The sequence below is a fragment of the Scleropages formosus genome, chromosome 13 (genome assembly GCF_900964775.1).
Source record: "Scleropages formosus chromosome 13, fSclFor1.1, whole genome shotgun sequence".
NCBI classification, from domain to species: Eukaryota; Metazoa; Chordata; class Actinopteri; order Osteoglossiformes; family Osteoglossidae; genus Scleropages; species Scleropages formosus.
The window spans coordinates 27,751,844-27,773,080 of NC_041818.1; the positions used below are offsets into that span (position 1 = coordinate 27,751,844).

General features: G+C 48.5%; 2 protein-coding genes, 1 long non-coding RNA gene and 3 other non-coding genes across 6 annotated transcripts in view; all 6 read right to left on the reverse strand.

Moving 5' to 3' along the window:
* fgfrl1b (fibroblast growth factor receptor like 1b) overlaps positions 1-2,700 on the reverse strand; it is a 30,735-nt gene extending 28,035 nt beyond the window's left edge. The window contains exon 1 of the mRNA XM_018733325.2: positions 2,622-2,700. Within this exon, the coding sequence (XP_018588841.2) occupies positions 2,622-2,700 (79 nt within the window). The remainder of the gene's footprint in view (positions 1-2,621) is intronic.
* Positions 2,701-4,904: 2,204 nt separating this feature from the next.
* On the reverse strand, positions 4,905-6,779 carry LOC108923090 (uncharacterized). Its single transcript, XR_001965192.2, has 5 exons — positions 6,735-6,779; positions 5,911-5,998; positions 5,540-5,583; positions 5,238-5,301; positions 4,905-4,998 (listed from the first exon to the last, which is right to left on the reverse strand). It is a non-coding gene; the product is annotated as an uncharacterized LOC108923090 (long non-coding RNA).
* On the reverse strand, positions 5,661-5,858 carry LOC114912163 (small nucleolar RNA SNORA74). Its single transcript, XR_003798118.1, has one exon. It is a non-coding gene; the product is annotated as a small nucleolar RNA SNORA74 (small nucleolar RNA).
* A 973-nt stretch (positions 6,780-7,752) lies between the features above and the next one.
* hspa9 (heat shock protein 9) lies at positions 7,753-13,735 on the reverse strand. Its single transcript, XM_018733590.2, has 17 exons — positions 13,412-13,735; positions 12,567-12,625; positions 12,392-12,479; positions 11,968-12,149; positions 11,750-11,874; positions 11,597-11,670; positions 11,307-11,413; positions 10,915-11,077; positions 10,743-10,835; positions 9,979-10,188; positions 9,654-9,881; positions 9,431-9,535; positions 9,213-9,330; positions 8,922-9,016; positions 8,671-8,763; positions 8,257-8,397; positions 7,753-8,064 (listed from the first exon to the last, which is right to left on the reverse strand). The coding sequence occupies exons 1-17, from the start codon at positions 13,499-13,501 to the stop codon at positions 7,987-7,989; spliced, it is 2,049 nt and encodes a 682-aa protein (XP_018589106.1). The 5' UTR covers positions 13,502-13,735; the 3' UTR covers positions 7,753-7,986.
* LOC114912164 (small nucleolar RNA SNORD63) lies at positions 9,091-9,162 on the reverse strand. Its single transcript, XR_003798119.1, has one exon. It is a non-coding gene; the product is annotated as a small nucleolar RNA SNORD63 (small nucleolar RNA).
* LOC114912161 (small nucleolar RNA SNORA74) lies at positions 10,277-10,482 on the reverse strand. Its single transcript, XR_003798116.1, has one exon. It is a non-coding gene; the product is annotated as a small nucleolar RNA SNORA74 (small nucleolar RNA).
* Positions 13,736-21,237: the final 7,502 nt, after the last annotated feature.

Sequence of the window (21,237 nt, forward strand, 5' to 3'; positions counted from 1 at the left end):
GGAATACTGTGAACAGTGCACCCAATGAATTGCATCCCTGTCACCTGCTGTAACTTCCTGTGCTCGAGAAACCTTTCACATCCCCTTTAACAAGCATAACTATCTGGGAAAAAAATGGAAAAATGAACATGACAACTTCAGGTCAGAAATAAATGTACCTGAAGTCTACAATCGTTTTACAATTTCACTGAACACCAAAAAGGTGTACCGCATTAAATAATGCAACTGATTATTGATTATTACTGAGAAAGAAGAAAAAATCTAATGATCCACCAATTTATTGAACTCTTTGTCCAAAGTAACTGACAGTATTAGGTTTGTAGACTAAAATACTTGCAATGATTTCTATACCAGGGTAACTTTTAGTATCAATTCAGGGGAAGTACCTTGAATAGATACTCAAACTTGGGGGGGTGTTTCTGGTCCGAGGAGGGTGGGGTCAAGGCAGACCTATGTTGACCGCCACCCTGGACAACTTCTTTGCTAACTAAAAGCTTTTTAACCCAGCTGGAGAGGCACATTTGTGCATTTTTAAGTTTCCTTCATAGTTATGAATTCAGAACATGGCCTTGTTTATTTGTCCTCCGAGTTGCACTGCTACTTTTACATGCATGTCAATTTGTGTGTTGCTGCTGGATGTGCAGTGACAACCCCCCCCCCCCTTGACGTGCACCAAATGTCTGCCGATTAAAGGGGTCCTTGTCCGGGACCCTTGCTCACAGCAGGGTTGAAGAGCTGACCAGGGCCCCTGTGAAGCTCAGCTGTTGAGAAGGGCTGTCGAAACTAATCACTCTTCCCTGGGACCAGCAACCAGAGTCACCCCTGCTGGTTTCTGGTAGAACTTTGACTAAGGCTACATAGAGATCAAGGGACTCAAACTAAAACCCTACAAGTTTGCAGTTATGGTCCTTGACAGCATTGCTGCCTATTGTCCCTTTTTCTCCAATTTCCACAAAGGAAATAAAGCCCAATAAACATGCTGTACAAAAGCCACACAATGCAACAAACTTGTAATTTGATTATTTTCTCTTCTTTTAAATCCACTTAAAATACATTAAAAACTACATCAGCAACTGAAGTTACAGCTGATTGTAAGAATTTTTCAGGACACATTTTCCAGTTTATTTTGTTGCATTTTCTTAATTCATCTGTTTTATACCATTTCTTTTTCATAGTAAACCAAACATGACCTCTGAGCCAATAGATGGCAGGAAAAAAAAACAGTCAAACAGAACAGAGGTGTGGAACCACATTAATTCATCTCACTTCCACAGTGTTTACAGCTTGCTTTTGTTGTTGGTGATCAGCATTGAAAGTACGCAGCACGGAACATGTTTATGGGATGAATCCGTCAACAATCAGCGATAAATAAGGCAGGACATTTTTATATTCACTCACTTTAAAATAGTTTGTTTTATTGTAGATCCAAGTTAAAAAAATATATTTTAAATATTTACAAAACACTTTTTATTTATAATAGCTATAACCTAACCTTTCATATAACCTACCAAAGTGAATACACTGAAAGGTGTTTATACTGATTGTGACTTACGAAGTAAAATGGCTTTAGATTTATAAACAAACTTACAAAGTTATAAGCAGACTTCTGTTCCCAGTTGTTTTTGAAACTGAGAAGGTGTAGTATATTGTTAAAACTGTTAGTTTTCTTTAGCTTTTCCAGAAGTACCTTCACAAATGGAAACCAAACATAAAAACACAACACTCCTCTAACCTTCCTAGCTATTTAAAAGACATGTATAGTCAAGTGAGACAAAATATAACCTGGGATTTTAGAGGGCAGACTAAAACACAGAAATAACTTTTGTTTTCACACACGGAACACAAATGGAGTCTGGGAAAAGTGCTTCGTGTGTATAAAACCACGAGTTACATCCATTCTCAGATGTCACTCTTTTTGAGCGAATCTGAGATAGCAAAACGGTTGTGCAGAAATAGCAGCTTAGTGTGGTTCACAGAGCAGGGAAAGAGACAAGCGGCGCTTTGTGCGGAGGAGCGTGTGCATGTGGCTCCTTGGGACAGGTACAGTACAAGTCACCATCTGTAGTACAGTATACAATACAATGTACAGTACAGCTCATCTGCAGTACTGTTTTACTACAGTTTACAGTAAACTCAAGAGTACAGTTTACCATCTGCACTTAATCTACACTACAGTTTACAGGGCAGTTACTACAATCTATAGTGCAGCTCACCATCTGTACTAGTGTACTGTACAATCGATAGAGCTTGTCTATACTGTAGTAGGCTATATAAACAAAGTATATTAGTACAGCACAATATATTATTGATGTACTAAGGACTCTATGTTCTATAATACAGTGCACAAGACATGACTTAATCCAAACTGAGGCTGACAGTAGCACACTCGGTAGTACAACATGGTACAGTACAGTACTGTCCACAGCAGTGTGAGTAGAGCAGTACATGCATGGTGTAGTACAGTAAATACAGGCAGCCGCACAGTAGAGTAAGCACAGTTTTACATCACCGTGACGTAAAGAGATTAGTTTTACAAGTAATACTGACGTGAAATATGAAGAAAAACGCGGTGAGAATAACAAGAAGAAGAGTGAGTGAAGGTAATGAAGTGACGGTCTTACCGAGAGCCTGAGCGGACAGCAGCAGCAGGCAGAGAGCGGGCAGCCTCCCGAGGGAGAGCCGGCCGAGCACCTCCATCATCATCCCACCTCCAGTCTGGACACTTCTGAAAAGAATGAATGGACATATGATGATGATGATGATGATGATGATGATGAACGCCGAGTTCGTCACACGCAACAACAGCTTTTCGGACTCCGAGTCCGAGTTCACCGTTCACGTTGCCTCAAAAAAAAAAACCCTAAGCGGAATTAATGCTAATTATTATGAGCTAAAGAAGAGCGACTCACCTGCTGAGGCTAATTCCGCGTCTCCCAGAAATTCTCAGAACAAAGATAGATAGAAGAAAAAGTCGGAAAAGAGGGAAAAAGCGGACCTAACGGCACTAAGAACTCTGCGCCTCAGACGCGGTCAGACGGTGGACAGCGGCACGAGCCGGGCGCCGGTCACGCGCCACGCTGGGGGGCAGCACGCGCTCACGCCAAGTTCCTGGCGGGACACTAACCGCTCTCGCGCCCCGCTCCGCTCTTCTCCTCAGCATCCCTCTCTCAAGGAGGAGCGCGCGCGCGCGCGGCGCCTCGAGCCGTGCCGCACAGCTGTGGAGGGGGGGGAGGGACCCGGTTCAACGTAACGGCGGAGTGGGGAGCGAGCGGCCTCTAGCGGTCAGAGCGAAGCGTCAGCCTTAGAATAACTGTGTTAGCGTCACATTTACATTTATTCACTTAGCAGACACTTTTGTCCAAAGCGACTTCCAGTGAACTCTATATAGCGTTATGAGCCCACACACCTTATTCACCGTGGTGACTTACACTGCTAGATACACTACTTACACTGGGTCACTTATCCATACATCAGTGGAACACACACACTCTCTCTCTCTCCCCGTCACTCACACACTATAGGTGAACCTGAACAGCATGTCTTTGGAGTGTGGGAGGAAACCAGAGCACCCGGAGGAAACCCCCAGAGACGCAGGGAGAACATGCAACTCCACACAGACTGAGCTGGGACTGAACCCACGTCCTCTCGCACCACCCCAGCGCTGTGAGACAGCAGCGCGACTCACTCAGTCACTGTGCCACCACACGCATTACACTGTCAGCGTTAGAATAACTGTGTTGGCATTACCCTGTCAGTGCGATGCTCCTGGGGGGCGCAGTGGGTTGGACCGGGTCCTGCTCTCCAGTGGGTCTGGGGTTCGAGTCCCGCTTGGGGTGCCTTGCGACGGACTGGCGTCCCGTCCTGGGTGTGTCCCCTCCCCCTCCGGCCTTATGCCGTGTTGCCGGGTAGGCTCCGGTTCCCCGCGACCCCGTACGGGACAAGCGGTTCAGAAAGTGTGTGCGTGTGTTATGCTCCTTGTTAGAATAACTCTGTGTCAGTATTACACTGACTATTAGAAGAACTGTTTCACTCCATATTAGAATAACTCAGTTAGTGTTACACCCCCAAGCTGACTTTGAGCAGTACACAGATTTTTTCCCTGACCCACAGCAGCAGTGGAATTTTCTCTGGCCTGTTGACATTCATGTCTCTTTACCGTTACCTTTACCGCAGCACTCTATTCATCCCAGGGAGTGAGGTACTGTTCAGAGAGGACAGCGATGGAGACTCGACAGCACACAGTTGTACAGGCACAGTGAAGATGACACCGCACCGATGAGGTGAAATGTGCCAAAAATTTACTTTCGACAGCTGGAGCAGATAACCGTTGAACCCACAGCCTACGGGACAGCATCAGTCTTGTTTTTCCCCTACTGACACAGAGCTCTTTCACAGTTTTGGTAAGTCAAGCGCTACCACTACACCACACTTTGAAAGTTCACAATAGAACCCCAGAGCCTATCAATAAACAGGGTACTGTACTACCAAACCTGCACAGAGCAGGGGATCCCTTGGTCAAGTGAAAGGCACACACCGCCCCTCCTCCAGACTTTCACGCCAAAGGCACTTACGGCAACGTCAGATTTTCCTGGAACCTGGGCAGGGCCACTGTTTGTGCTGCTGCTCAAGTTCAGCAGTCAACATGCGGCGCTCTCATGTTATAGTACCGTGTGTATCATGCTCACATTGTTTTCGGTTACGTGTATAGCAGGTTAGTTTAAAATGTGACAATATTAACTTTACTACAAAAACAGGAACCCCGTTTTACCTTTACGAACATAACAGAGGCTCAACACCAAATGCAGAGGTCATCCCCAACATTTAACAAATACCCACGTTAAACCCAACAAGCAGCGTGGTTTAAAACACCACTGTACACATGCTCATGAAAGAGACACCACGGGTGATTTCAATCAGGCTTTATTCATTTCATTTTAGAGTCCACACGAAGCTCCACAATCCACCAGCGTTGGCCATCTCCCGATCCAGTAGCAACACCTAAAAAAGGAGAGCGTCTCATCTTAATATCCATTGTGCACCAGCTTTCGCAATTGTCAAAGAAACTGTCTCAGGTCTTCTAGTCAGGTTATAGCGGAACATGTCCATTTTAACCTGTGCCAAAGTCCTGCGTTTGTTGTCCCAAGAAAAAAGATCATAACAAGGAAACAGCCTCTGCTATGATAGTACTGACTTGGGGGTTCACAATTCCAGAAGAGCCACCTTGCCTCTAAGGTTACCTGGTCTCCATCGCCTCCCCTAGCTTCTCTCAAGCACCTGGGCCACCTTGCTCTACAGGAATACCTGGGCAAAAAGAACCGTGGGCTTAAACAGAGCAACGCATCCAGCCAGGACTTCACTTTGGATAAAGAAGCCCAAGACCGAGCGCAACGGCAGTCGCTACAGAGTGCGTTCAGTGCTTTACTGCTCTTCACAAAGTCAGAATGATGCGTTGAAAAAGCATCATAACCACCACCCAAGTCCAATTCCAGTAAACTGATTTTAGGGAAATAAGATCATGTTAAGAAAAAGAGGTACCTACCATGTTTCCAGTAGCGACCCGTTGACTTGTCAGGACCTTCCACTCTGGAAATAATTTTTAAAAAATCCATTAAAAAAGCAGTACATGTTGACAACTTGACCTGCCGGTCCACAAAGAATAAAATGTTTGCCCCCAGACTAGGGCCGCCCCAGCGGACGCGGCCCACTCTCAGAGGGACGCGGCGCTGCCACAGCCTGGCATCGGCAGCCACTAGGACAGTGTCTCCCAGAGCCAGGCATCAGCGGCAGCCCCTTCCTCTCCCAGCAGAGTAACACTGGTTCAGGCACGGTACAGGCCTGCACAGCTGACTGCCGCTGAGGGGGTGTACGACACCTATGGAGGAGATATTCTGACAGTAGTATTTTACTTACCAGGATTGGATTCATCCAAGGTCTCTCTCTCACATCAAGTTATTTCATCAAGGGGACTCCTCCCGTGGAAAGCAGAGCACGGTCCTCCCTGTGAACACACACACTGACTGTAGTAAAACAGTGCCCCACACTTCCAAACTAAGACACCGGACAATCAACAACAGTTGGGTTCCAGTTCGCTGTTGTAACTAAATTTGTCAGTCCACGAGAAACGGGGAGCAGCAGATGGGACCCGGAAAGGGTCCGGGCCAAGCGCTACTGTTACATTTTATGATTTTTCATTGATGAATTTCTCCAAATAACAATGACCTACAGTTCACAATCCAGCGCGCTCCCACGACAGGAAGTGCGGGGACGCGCACGCGGCCGGGCTCCAGGGCTGCCGGAGCTGCGCGCGGATATATCGTCACGTTCGCAACATCTCACTTATTCACTGGCTGTTTTCCCCGAGTCCTGCGACCCACTCGGTAAACTGGAGCTCGTGGTCCACTTAACACACAACTACTGACGTTCCTCCTCACGCTCACACTCTCTCTCGCGCAGAAACCCGAAGAGTGGAGACCCCGAGCTCATTAAACACAGCAAGCAACCACCACCACCAGCAGCAGCAGCAGCTAGTCAATTACTCGACAAGTTGAAGTTAACCAAACTCTGAGCTCGTCGACATAACCCGGACCAGAACTCCTTCCCTTCAGGGCACGTGGTACACAAAACTAATTTCCACGTGGCAAACACAAACACAACCTGTTGCGTTTGGCCGTGAGATCACGTTTCGGAAAAATTTTGAGAGAAATTCAAGCGGACCACTAACCCCTGACACGCACGTCGACATCTTTCACCATCCGCTCTGAACCGAAGGGACGAAGGAGAAAAGTCCGGTCCTATTTATACTACAGTGGGTTCCCATAGTAGTGCGGTGCATTATGGGATAGGTACGTCCTGCACGTAATATTTAAATATTTCGCGACCATAGAGCGCATGCGAGGTTAACGTCTGGCGGTGCATTATGGGATATTTAGCACCTCCCAGTAAAAATGACAATTTTAGCTTAAAGTTTACTTTAACGCACTTTAACTGAAAAATAAAGAGTAAAACATTTCCAACTCGTTAAATTAGTTTTTAAATTGCATGCTTCCTAAGAAACTCGAGTTACTTGTGAAAAGATCCCTACGGCGTTAGCTCAGCATAGCTACTGTTAGCATAGCTCCGCGTCAAGTCATCAACACCACCAGCACCACAGAACTTTAATGTCAAATTTTATTAGAAAATGCGGTGGAAGCATTGAGCATTACCACTGTGTCTTCAGAGAACATAGAGGCTGGCTGGCTCTAAATTTCTGACTCACTAAGCTGTAGTTTTCATATTTCACATAGGATTTTAAACTTCCAAGCTTTGCCAGCTCCATTTCTCAAGCCAAGGTTGAAGGTAGGATAAACTCTCCAGGAAACAAACTCCATCCATGTCCAAAGAAATAAGTGCAGTTCACTGTAGAGACCCTTGACTATAATTTTGCAGTGTTTGTACAACTTTTTCTAAACCTCATCTTTAACTAAAAAGATTATCTGAAACCTAAAGAGATCCATCCATTCGTGTCACAGGTAGGCCATTACATGCAGGACTGTTTCATAAAAGCAACAAAATGAAACTTTACCACATTCCTTCAGAACTGAGAAAGAAGCAGTGTACCACTCCGGAGACGGTACGGTACCTCACATGGCCCACATGTGACATGATCAAGAGCAATCTTCTCATTATAAATGCACAGGGTGGGAGATTCTTTTAACTCCTCTTAAAGCAAAAACCAGCACTATCATTTTCAAAATTACATGGAAACAGGCAATGTAAAGTTTTAACATTTTACTAAATCATAATACCGACAGACATGTAAAAATTCAGACAAGATACATTTGTTTTTGAACTATTAAATTACAAAGACGTTAAGGGAAGGGCATACAGTTTCAATTACAGCGTACTGCAAAAAACACAGTATGTGAAGATGACATTGAAGAACCGCTCAGGATCAACTTTGTCAACGCTCCCAAGCCATCCAGTCCAATTGTGTCCATGACAAAGACTCTACTGTTGTCCCTCCTTCTTCTCCTCCCCACTGGCTCCTGAGCTGCTCCCGCTGCTGCCTTCCCTCTCTGAGGCCATCTGTACAACAATAGTCACAGTGAGCGGGTAGCCACGTGCTGCTAAAAACCATCCAAACATGTCAAATGCAAAGTCATGGTGACTCAACACTTTGCAAGATGTCACTGGATGAGTCCAAATGCAATTTGTGCCAAACACTTTCACCAGGGAACAATAAATGGCTTATTTCCTGCCACAAAGCCAAACTCTTACCTTCTTGTAGGCCATCTCGAAGAGCTTCAGTGATGCCTGCTGAAGGTTTGTGGCCGCTTGCTTGATGTTCTCGCCTGTCTCCGAGTCCTTCCTTGAGAGGAGTTCCCTCACCTTGGCGATCTCCTCCTTCAGTTTGTTGCACTGTAGAGGAAAGAATTCATGGTAACAGAGCCTTGTTCTGTATGTGCTGGAAATTTTAGGAAAAATATTTTAAACTTTAGTCTATGTGGACTAGTTTCAGCCGATTTTCCAGCTCTTATTAGGACAAGCTCAGAAAGAGAGTTACAATTCCATAAGAATTAGGTTTTGTTTGGTACAAAGCTCAAAAGATCTCCTGGACTCAGCACTGTACTTGAACAGCCCCATTCTATACAAGATCTGGAGGGAAAGCTCAGAACATTGTTTCCAACGTGCCTCATCAGCAGGTAGTTGATCCTTGAACTCCTCCATCTTGGATTCTGTATCATGGACAATGCCCTCTGCCATATTCACAGCTTCAACACGATCCTGAGAAGTGAGAAAATTTAGTCTAACAGTTACTAAAAAAAACCCACACGGGTGGTCTTATAACTGGAAAGTTAATCTTTGTTTAAACACAGGTTCTGCATTACTTTTCCCAAATATGTCTGCAGCGTTCCTAAGACACCAGGGTGAGCAGTTCCTACCTTCCTCCTACGGTCTTCCTCAGCATACTTCTCTGCGTTCTTGATCATGTTCTCAATGTCATCTTTGCTGAGGCCACCAGAAGACTGGATAACAACTGGAAACGGTAATGAAAAGATAAGAGTGGCTTAAACCCCTTTGACAGACTGTACCCCACTGAAATTTGTCCTGCATGCTCAGTTACATTGAAATCTTTCCCCACTTTGAGGTCAGAATGATGTGTTGATCAAACCATCACAGCACAAGATGAACAATGATCTCAGAGAGCAGTAGACCCTGGGAAGGCGGCTTACTCTGCTGCTCACGACCAGTGCCCTTGTCTTTCGCTGACACATGGACGATTCCGTTTGCGTCAATGTCAAATGTCACCTCAATCTGAGGGACGCCCCTGGGAGCAGGAGGGATTCCCACCTACACAGAAGGTAGGTAGGTCATGATCAGGATAGGAAACATGGCTAAAGCAACACATTCAGCTCCATCTGAATCGGAGGAATAAAAACAAAAACCACACCAGAGTGAACTGTCCCAAGAGCTTGTTGTCAGAAGCCATCTCTCTCTCCCCTTGGCACACCTTGATCTCCACTTGAGTCTGGCCATCAGCTGCTGTGGAGAATACCTGAATGCAGGTACACTTCTTCAGTACAACTTGAAGGATTACTGCTGCAGCATCTTTTATCCCAACTGTAAAAGTAGTTTTCCACTGGCTACTTTTACTGGCTGTACGAATAACTCACCTGACTCTTCTTTGTTGGAATGGTTGTGTTGCGGTTGATGAGTTTGGTGAAAACTCCACCAAGGGTCTCGATTCCAAGAGAAAGGGGGGTGACGTCCAGAAGCAGAACATCAGTCACATCTCCAGCCAGAACGCCGCCCTGGATGGCAGCACCGATAGCCACTGCTTCGTCGGGGTTAACGGACTTGCTTGGGGCACGGCCAAACAGATCCTGAACAGTTTGCTGCACCTGGAAATGGAAGCAAGGCAGGGTCAGGGAATGGGAGGGTGTGGCTTGGGCAGCCAGGTGTTTAGTTCCAAAGACCAAAACGAGAAAAATGCCTTACCTTGGGCATACGGGTCATGCCTCCGACCAGCAGTACCTCACCGATATCACTCTTGTTAACCTCAGCATCCTGCATGGCCTTCTGGCAAGGGGCTACCGTCCTGCGAATCAGGTCTGCCACAATGCCCTCAAACTGGGCACGTGTCAACTTCATGTTCAGATGCTTGGGGCCAGAGGCATCCATGGTCAGGTAAGGAAGGTTGATGTCCGTCTGTATGGACAAGAGTGCGGTGAATAAAGCAAGTCTACTGCACAGCCAAACACTCAGCGGAGCCACTTTTCAGCACAAGGTTGGGTGAAGTGTTTGCCCCCAGACTAGGGCCGCCCCAGTGTGGGTGTGGACACGGCCCACTCTCAGAGGGGCACGGTGCTGCCACAGCCTGGCATCGGCAGCTACTAGGACAGTGTCTCCCAGAGCCAGGCATCAGTGGCAGCACCTTCCTCTCCCAGCAGAGTAACACTGGTTCAGGCATGGTACAGGCCTGCACAGCTGACTACCACTGGGGGGCAGGGGGCTATAGCACATGGCTGTACAGGCTGCTCAAGCAAAAATCACCTGTTAACACTAAAATTGTACAGCAGCTACAAAAATACACACACCTGTGCAGTGAGAACAAATGTATCACTGACATCAAGCACTAAGAATAATGTAAGATATAAGGGCAACGGAAAGCAGTAAACACCGGTCATTCCAAAGCCCTTGAGTCATCTATCTAAAGATCAATACATGAAATGTAAAGAGAAACAGCAGCAGAATTCAGTCACCTGCAAGGAAGACGACAGCTCACACTTGGCTTTTTCAGCTGCCTCCCTCACCCTCTGAAGAGCCATGTTGTCCTTGGTGAGGTCCACACCAGACTGCAGAGACAACACAAGTTGCAGAAACAATGGAGAACAACAGGAGACACTGTGTGACAAAAGCACACTATTCACTGACCTCCCTCTTGAACTCTTTGACAATGTACTGCAAGAGGTGCTGGTCGAAATCTTCTCCACCCAGGAACGTGTCTCCATTGGTGGACTTCACCTCAAAGACACCCTTCTGGATTTCCAGGACAGAAATATCAAAGGTGCCACCACCCAGGTCGTACACTGCAATGCTGCAAAAGCAGGTTTTGAGGAGCACGTTCAACCACATCGTACCATTTCAGAGATGGAGAATTTATTAAGAACTATTCAGAACAAAGGTCAAAGAAGGAAGCCGATAATCCTCCAATATGCCTAGTCCAGTACTTTCAGGCCACGCAGATTTAACCGGTTAAACCTTTGAAGAAACAGTAAATTCAACACCGATATAACGCTCCACAGAGCCAGTGGCACCCCACTTACATCTTGTCCTGGGTCTTGTCCAGGCCGTAGGCCAGCGCTGCAGCCGTAGGCTCATTGATGACCCGCAGCACGTTAAGACCAGCGATCTGACCTGCATCTTTGGTGGCCTGGATGTAAAACCAGCCAGTTAAGACATGGCACAATGCTGCATCCACAGTGTAAGCTTACACTGGTTAGAAGGTAACGTTAAATTCAGCTAAAATTCAACTTGACCCACTTCTGTCAAACAAATATTACTACTTTCACTGAACAGGAAGACTGCTACGTGGGTGATGTCAGAGGAGAGTTACCTGTCTCTGGGAATCGTTGAAGTATGCCGGAACTGTGATGACAGCATTCTTCACATTGTGCCCCAAGTAGTTCTCTGAACAGGACAAGCATTATAATCCATCAACATCCTCCTCTAGGTAAGAGGTTCAAATTCTCACAACACTATCAGTTACCTGCTGTCTCCTTCATCTTCATCAGCACAAAGGCCCCCACCTGACTGGGGGAGTACAGCTTCCCGTGAGCTTCGACCCAGGCATCGCCATTGGAGGCACGCACGATCCGGTAGGGCACGTTCTTCCTGCAATCCAAAGGAGCAAGAAGGACTAAAAACGTGCTGACAGAAGCAGCAGTCGGACTAACAGGCGAGGCCTTCATTTCCATGCAAACTCACAGGTCCTTCTGCACCTCGGGGTCATCGAAGCGCCGGCCGATCAGCCGCTTGGTGGCGTACAGCGTGTTTTTAGGATTGGTCACAGCCTGGCGTTTCGCTGGCATGCCTACCAGCCTCTCCCCATCTGCAGTGAAGGCTACCACCGAGGGGGTTGTCCTCGCTCCCTCAGCATTCTCCAGGACCTGTCAAAGAGCCCAGCCTGATGAAGCACAACTTTCCCCAGACAAAAGTCCCCAAAATGGATTAACAGGGCTCCAGCTGAACTAATGTTACGCACTTAACACTTCTGTAGCATTCAATTCTTAAATGTGTATTATCGCCAGGACAACATTTTCAATCTCAAGTTCACTTGGTGGTGTTCAGCAAGAAAGCAACATGGTTACAGAATATTTGAAGAGAGACCTTCTTAGGTAGGGACACTCACCTTTGCCTGCTTCCCTTCCATGACAGCTACACAGGAGTTGGTTGTCCCCAGATCAATTCCAATGACCGCTCCTTTGATCGCCTCTGACCTGAAGGGAACCAACCGCTGTCAAAAGGTTGACGTTTACTTTTAATCACCGAACACAACCACAAGAAGTCCGGCGGGAGACACTCACGCATAGCTGCGTCTGGCAACGTTCTCAAGCGCACGTTGGCTCAACGCGCTCCAGCAGGCCTGCAATGGATGGAAAGCAGATCAAGTCATCATGCTGGACCGGTCATTGATTGACTCGGTGAGTTCAGTAATCGAGCTTGTAGGCCGAGCGAACCGGGGAGATGAAGAGCACGGTGATGAGCTCCATTTACACGTTATGACTTTGGTCGAAGCCCATGACGGTCACACAGGATGTTCTGCACTGCTCTTCCATCACAGGACAGCACTGCACTGCCGCTCTCTTCATTTCACAGTGACAGTTTCAGTAGATTTTCTAAGTTTCGCTGCCCGCGTGAGAAGGAATCTGATACAACACAGCACGCGATTATGAAACTCTCCAGATAATTTTAAGTAAAAACCATGAAAATTACACAGCCTATATCATATGTAACTGTGGAGAATTTCTTCAGCTGAGGCCCAGTAGCGGGTCCTGACTATTAGACAGGGACTCGAGTGAGCCTCCTCTGGCCTTTACACCGCAGAATCAATCTGAATCTGTCAGGAGAGATTAAATTCTCCTCGCGGGCCACGTCACGTGGACACAAGTTTGGCAAAGACCTAAACGGTTAGGGCAGAGGCACACGCGGTAGCCTAGCGACACACATTGACACAACGTACGACATGATCTTGTATTTACTTCAATACTTGTGAAGGTTGGCGGGAAGGCCCGAAGCGAAGGGCCAATGCTTCTAACGTTACTACTGTCCAACAGCCACAACAACGAGACAAGCACAGCCCACACACACCACCACCTGTGTGGCTGTGAAACCTCGCAGGCGGCCGGCAGACGGCGAACAGCTCAGGTACCTTTTTCAGGACGGAGGAGGTGTTTCCACCAGCGCAGCCTCGCGGGTGGATCAGGCTCCTGCTCGCGCTCCTGGCCACATTCAGCATCATGGCGACTCCGGCGTCGTTCGTTGCGCTCTTTAATCAGACAAACCGGTTCTGAGAAACTTACTGCGCTGCTCACAAATTCCGGCGCTTTGTCGGCTTGAGACACGAAGCCGCAAACTGACACAGAGCTGAAGCGCTCAAAGTGCACGAATGTCGAGTGCTGAGTGTTGCGGGCAGCTCGGCCTCCGGACGTCCTCGCAGCAGCGCAGCTCCGCGTTCTTCTGGAACTCTCCAACACATGGGCTGCACCACGTGCCCACGAGGACCCGAGAGAGCCGCTCCGGGGCTGCCCGACGAGCGCCTGACTCGATTTCGACGTCATCGGAAGAAAAATCGACTGAATCGCGGCATGTAATTTGCGAATTAGTCTGCTCAGTATCATTGAATAAACACATTAATAGTGAAAGTTTACATCACTAGCGTTTGGGGCTTAATTTTTGCACACAGTCTACACTGGACACGGCGGGGACTTTCGCAGGATTCGCGAAGCTGAAGGTCACTGAAGAAGAGGGTAAAATTACAGCGCAGTTACATCAGAGACTTGGTGCCGTTCGACCCCCGTAGCATCTAATTAGTAGAATATCTTTGTAACAGTTTTACTAAGTTATAGCTACATCTGTCTAAAGAAGTAATGAATTAGGTAGAGAAAGCGGTATTTTGAAGTGGTCCCTATTGTATTTGGAAAATTTAATCATAAAACTGTGTACTTACGATAATTTAAAACAATGTTTTACCTCGTAATTAGGAGGAACAAATCACATACAACAGATGTCACATATGACAGCAGATGTTTAACAAATGTTTTACTTTTGCTGCTGATTAACGTGCGGTAGATGAATAGATGTAAAATGTAAACACACGTCATACGGGGGGGGGGGGGGGGTGCGCACCCAGGGCGGGACACCAGTCCGTCGCAAGGCTTCCCAACCAGACCTCGAGCCCCAGACCCCCCAGACAGCGGGTCCCGGCTAAACCCGCTGCCTCACTGCGCCACCCGATTATAGCAATCTGTTTTCCTATAACTGCCCACCTATGCAAAACAAAGTTTTTGGGTTTTCACAAATGACTCTTTTAAAACACCGACGTGTTAAGATCAGTGGAATATATGTTGAATACATCTTCCAAAATGCTTCTGTAAGCTTTCCTATATAAAAAACCTCTCGTTTTCAGTTCGTAGAAAGACTCCGCTGTCACTTTAAGTGACTCGCGCCTTTCTCTTAGTGGGCGGGAACCACGTCACGTATTTAGTCTCCGCCCACTTCGGACAAACTAATACGGTCGCGTTTTTTTCTCTTCTGAGCCCCCAGGAGGAGGACCGTAAGCGGTTCGAGCGCAAGTTAGACTTAAACTACAAGTTGCTTTTTGTATTTGATGTCCCTGTTTACATCTTAAGCACGCGAACACGTACATTCATGTAGAACAAACCTCCAAGAGAGCTCAAAAGTCCATTCCAGCAGCTCTCCTTGTCCGTCTCCTCTCTGGACTCTGATTGGACGCCACTCCTCGCACGTGTGGGCGTGGCCTGGGCCTTACCTGCAGCACGCATCTACAGTGTTTTGCTTAGAGACGGAAAACTAAACAAAACACTGCATGGATTTATTTCTTTATTTATTTTAATTTTATTAACTACTTTTTTTTACCCGCTTAGGGTCACAGTGGTCCAGAGCCTATCCCAGAAACTAAGGGTGTGAGGCTGGGTACAATCTTGGCGGGATGTTATTCCATCAAAGGGGGATCACACACCCACATTCGCTCATACATAAACAGTGCAATTTTAAGTCACAAATTCATCGGAAGCGATACGAAACTCGTGTATAGTAGTAGTGGTTTAGCTGATGCCTTTCTCAAAGGTTGTTTATAACTTTAGGTTTGTGGGCACTATTTTTATGCTCTGTGTACAAAAAATAATAAAACTACTGATTAATGACACATTATCAGTGACATAAAATGATGGTTTTATGGCTGATTTGCTATTCGGCACTCGAGCCTGACATGAAATACAACTACTGCTGCTAGTAATGATAGAGGTAATAGAAGCAATAATAAATGTTAAATCTATGACATATTGTTATGGTTTAGTTGTATACATTTCTAGGGGGTGCGGTGGCGCGGTGGCGCAGTGGCGCAGTCCTGCTGTCTGGTGGGTCTGCGGTTCGAGTCCCGCTTGGGGTGCCTTGTGACGGACTGGCGTCCCGTCCTGGGTGTGTCCCCTCCCCCTCCGGCCTTATGCCCTGTGTTGCTGGGTAGGCTCCGGTTCCCCTGCGACCCCATATGGGACAAGTGGTTCTGAAAATGTGTGTGTATACATTTCTGAAGTGTCCAGCAGAACATGTGTACTAACTGCAGCAGCTAATCTATTTACTTGACACTTTTCTCCAAAGCAACTTAGAGCAGTAGTTTCCCTCCAATTATTTACCCCTTTATACAGCTGGGTAATGTTACTGGAGCAATTTTTTTTTGGGGTAAGTACTTTGCTCAGGAGTACTACAGCCGAACGTGGGGATCAAACCTGCAACCTTGGTGTCCAAAAGCAACAGCACTAACCACTCTGCTACCAGCTGTCCCACTATATCATACCTGTCACACTTCTGGGTTTCTCTCCTCTAAAGATGGTGGTGCTGCACATCCTCTGCACCTCCATCACACAATCATGATAATTGAACCCATGTGAAAATGTCCTTGTCAGAAGTAACTGATAAGGCCACAAACTTTCACATTGCCATTTGTAAGTAATTCTGCACTTCCTATTGATTTCTCTCTTTTACTTGTGCACAGACATGTTTATCCTGCTGTGCACTGCTGCTCACACACACACACACACACACACACACACACACACACACACACACACACACACACACACACACACACACACACACACACACACACACACTTTCTGAACCACTTGTCCCAGGGAGCTGGAGCCTAACCCACCAACACAGGGTTACAAGGCTGAAGGGGGAGGGGACACACCCAGGGTTAGGCTCCAGTTCACCACAGTCCTGCTCAGGACAAGTGGTTTTTGGCAATGGATGAAATATTTTGTATCAAATTTCACCAGAGAACACACACACAGTCTGAAACCACTTGTCCTAAGCGGGGTCGCAGCGAGCCGGAACCTAACCCGGCAACACAGGGCATAAGGCTGGAGGGGGAGGGGACACACCCAGGAAAGGACACCAGTCCATTGCAAGGCACCCCAAGCGGGACTTGAACCCCAGACACAACAGAGAGCAGGACCCGGCCAAACCCACTGCACCCCTACATATCGCACAACAAGACATTAAAACACATACGTACTGTCAGCAGTGTGTGTGTGAACACGTAGTCTGTTATAAATCTGGAGCCCTAAGTGCTTTTGGTTTCTAGTCCCTAATATAAAATGCGGTTAATCATATTTTAGAATCCTCTGAGACTCGGAGTGGGACACTACTCTTGTGGTAAAGCGGGACACGGTGCAGCAGTGTCCAGAGATCAGGAGATACACCTGGCAGTTTTCTACATGCTGCATAAGCACACAATGAGAGCACAGTAGCAGTGTGGAGATCAGGTCCTGTTCCGATGCCAGATTAATGTTCTAAGAGCCGGTGTGACTGGTGGTGTGACCAGCAGGGGCTGGTGACAGATACCAAGTTCTCAGGTGTGTCCGTCTTCCTTTCTTGGTCTTGGAGCTGCCTTTTTTTTTTTGGATGTTCTCAGTTCTGCAGCTATGATGTAACAGATGAGTCGTAGAAATTTTGTTTTCCAAAGGCTGTCCAATAGTAATTTAATATAAAATTTTTTTGATCACATGGTCATTATCCATATCTCAAAGAGAGATTGGGACATATTCCTAAATGGGGGGGGGGGGGTGTCCTCCAAAATTAAAATGGTCCAGATTTGTTCCCCAGAACATTGTGTATGACTGCCATGAGTGTTACTGCTAATTTGCTCCTGTGCTGTGACCCACAGAGGTTGTTATAGCTGCCACCCTGTCTGCCAAGGACCCAGCTTTGAATCCCACCACTTGCTTTAAGTTCCCTTGATCAAGGTACTTTCCCTGAACCATATGGTACAAATTACCCTGCTTTATGCATGGGGAAATTGCCCACCTAGGGAGTGAAAACACATTCATTGTTAAAAGCTTTTCAACGTAATATATGTACGTCATGTAAGTGTCAGGTTTTGGCGGCTGACTCAAGATGAGGTCCAGCAGAATCACGCCAGTTTCTTCTTGTCCTCCAGCCACTGGGAGGAGGTAAGAAGCAGGGCAGTTCGCCACTGGCCTCCTGCAAAGGTCATTTATTCACCTGACAGCATGAGTCTGTACTGAACACTGAAGCAGTCTGTGTATGCACCTACATGTTCTCTTTCCTTGCCCATTTTACCCCCCCCCCCCAGCACCTGCAAGGTATTGTAAGTTACATGCACATTCAGAGTAAGTACCATGCTCAGGGGTACTATAGCAAGGGATAATCAAACTCAGGTCTTTCCTCTATAACTAGTATGCTACTTGATGCCTTAATTATTTACAAATAGCACTCACTAATTTGTGTTACTCACTAATTTGTCTCCTCCGTGAACCGCCACCTTACTGTGGTGGAGGGGTTTGAGTGCCTGAATGAGTTCAGGAGCTATGTTGTCTGGGGCTATATGCCCCTGGTAGGGTCTCCCATGGCAGACAGGTCCTGGATGACAGACGAGACAAAGCGCGGTTCAAAAACCCCTTATGAAGAAAAAATCAAGGCTTTCGTTTACCCCGCCCGGTATGGGGTCACCGGGGCCCCACCCTGGAGCCAGGCCTGGGGGGGGGGGGGGGGGGGGGGGGGGCTCGCATGCGAGCGCCTGGTGGCCAGGTCTATGCCCACGGGGCCTGGCCGGGCTCAGCCCGAAGCCATGACGTGGAGCCGCTCTTCGGTGGGCTCACCACCTGCCGGAGAAACCGTAAGGGGCCGGTGCATTGTGATTTGGGCGGTGGTCGGGGCCGAGTGCCCGGCCGACCCAAACCTCGGGCGCCAACTCTGGTTTTTGGGACTTGGAATGTCACCTCACTGGCGGGGAAGGAGCCTGAGCTGGTGCGGGAAGTTGAGAGATACCGTCTAGATATAGTCGGGCTCACTTCCACTCACAGCTTGGGTTCTGGAACCACTCTTCTCGATCAAGGGTGGACTCTCCACTATTCTGGCGTTGCCCAAGGTGAGAGGCGGCGGGCTGGTGTGGGCTTATTAATAGCCCCCCAGTTCAGCCGCCATGTGTTGGAGTCTACCCCGGTGAATGAGAGGGTCGTCTCCCTACGCCTTCGGGTCAGGGAACGGTCTCTCACTGTCGTTTGTGCTTATGTGCCTAGCGGCAGTGTAGAGTACCCGGCCTTTTTAGAGTCCCTGGGGGGCGTGCTGGAAAGCGCTCCCACTGGGGACTCTGTCGTTCTACTGGGGGACTTTAACGCCCACGTGGGTAGCGACAGTGATACCTGGAGGGGCGTGATTGGGAGGAACGGCCTCCCTGATCTGAACCCGAGCGGTGAGTTGTTATTGGATTTCTGTGCTAGTCGCGGTTTATCCATAACGAACACCATGTTCATGCATAAGGGTGTCCATCAGTGCACTTGGCACCAGGACACCCTAGGTCGGAGGTCGATGATCGACTTTGTAGTCGTTTCTTCTGACCTTCGGCCATATGCCTTGGACACTCGGGTGAAGAGAGGGGCTGAGCTGTCAACTAATCACCACCTGGTGGTGAGTTAGATTCGATGGCGAGTGAAAAAGCTGGACAGACCTGGCAGGCCCAAACGCATAGTGAGGGTCTGTTGGGAACGTTTGGCGGAGGCCCCTGTCAGAGAGGTCTTCAACTCCCACCTCCGACAGAGCTTCAACCAGGTCCCGAGGGAGGTGGGGGACATCGAGTCTGAATGGACTATGTTCCGCGCCTCCATTGTCGGGGCGGGGGTTCGGAGCTGCGGCCATAAGGTCTCCGGCGCCTGTCGCGGCGGCAATCCCCAAACACGGTGGTGGACACTGGAAGTAAGGGATGCCGTCAAGCTGAAGAAGGAGTTCTATCGGGCCTGGCTGGCTCATGGGACTCCTGAAGCAGCTGACAGGTACCGACGGGCCAAACGGAGCGCGGCGACTCGGGCTTGGGAGGAGTTCGGTGAGGCCATGGAGGAAGACTTTCGGTCGGCCTCAAAGAGATTCTGGCAAACCGTCCGGCGACTCAGAGGGGGGAAGCGGTGTTCCATGAACACTGTTTACAGTGGAAGTGGTGCGCTGCTGACCTCAACTGAGGATGTTCTCGGGCGGTGGAAGGAGTACTTCGAGGATCTCCTCAATCCCTCCGACACGCCTTCCGTAGAGGAAGCTGAGGCTGGGGACTCGGAGGGGGACTCGTCCATTACCCTGGCTGAAGTTGCTGAGGTAGTCAAAAAATTCCTCGGTGGCAAGGCTCCGGGGGTGGATGAGATCCGCCCCGAGTTTCTCAAGTCTCTGGATGTTGTGGAGCTGTCTTGGCTGACGCCTCTGCAGCATCGCGTGGAGTTCGGGAACGGTGTCTCTAGACTGGCAGACCGGGGTGGTGGTCCCTCTTTTTAAGAAGGGGGACCGGAGATTGTGTTCCAACTACAGGAGGATCACACTCCTTAGCCTCCCTGGGAAAGTCTATGCCAGGGTACTGGAAAGGAGAATCCGACCGATAGTCGAACCTCGGATTCAGGAGGAGCAATGCGGTTTTCGCCCTGGCCGTGGAACACTGGACCAGCTCTATACCCTCACTAGGGTGTTGGAGGGTTCGTGGGAGTTTGCCCAACCAGTCCATATGTGTTTTGTGGACCTGGAGAAGGCATTCGACCGTGTCCCTCGTGGCATCCTATGGGGGGTACTTCGGGATTATGGGGTTCGGGGCTCGTTGCTACGGGCTGTTCGTTCCCTCTATGACCGAAGCAGGAGCTTGGTTCGCATTGCTGGCAGTAAGTCAGACCTGTTCCCGGTGCATGTTGGACTCCGCCAGGGCTGCCCTTTGTCACCGATTCTGTTCATTATCTTAATGGACAGAATTTCTAGGCGCAGTCAGGGAACGGAGGGTGTCTGTTTTGGTGGCCGCGAGATCTCGTCTCTGCTTTTTGCGGACGATGTGGTCCTGTTGGCTTCATCAAGTCAAGACTTGCAGCGTGCACTGGGGAGGTTTGCAGCCGAGTGCGAAGCGGCGGGGATGAGAATCAGCACCTCCAAATCCGAGGCCATGGTTCTCAGTCGGAGAAAGGTGGATTGCCCCCTCCGGGTTAGGGGGGGAGTTGCTCCCTCAAGTGGAGGAGTTTAAGTATCTTGGGGTCTTTTTCACGAGTGAGGGGGAAAAAATGGAGCGGCAGGTTGACAGACGGATCGGTGCGGCGTCCACAGTCATGCGGTCATTGTACCGGTCTGTTGTGGTGAAGAGGGAGCTGAGTCGTAAGGCGAAGCTCTCAATTTACCGGTCGATCTACGTTCCTACCTTCACCTATGGTCATGAACTCTGGATCATGACCGAAAGAATGAGATCGCGGATACAAGCGGCAGAAATGAGTTTCCTCCGCAGAGTGGCTGGGCGCACCCTTAAGGATAGGGTGAGGAGCTCAGTCACCCGGGAGGAGCTCGGAGTAGAGCCGCTGCTCCTCCGCATCGAGAGGAGCCAGTTGAGGTGGCTCGGGCATCTGTTCCGGATGCCTCCTGGACGCCTCCCTGGGGAGGTGTTCCGGGCTTGTCCCACTGAGAGGAGGCCTCGGGGCAGACCCA

What these genes read in the sequence shown, in the direction of transcription:
- hspa9 (XM_018733590.2), bottom strand. Translation starts at nt 13,501, where the DNA reads ATGATGCTGAATGTGGCCAGGAGCGCGAGCAGGAGCCTGATCCACCCG. An exon ending in GCATGACCCGTATGCCCAAG is followed by an intron (nt 9,882 to 9,978) that starts GTAAGGCATTTT and finishes TTCCATTTCCAG; the next exon opens with GTGCAGCAAACTGTTCAGGA. An exon ending in CACTGGTCGTGAGCAGCAGA is followed by an intron (nt 9,017 to 9,212) that starts GTAAGCCGCCTT and finishes TACCGTTTCCAG; the next exon opens with TTGTTATCCAGTCTTCTGGT.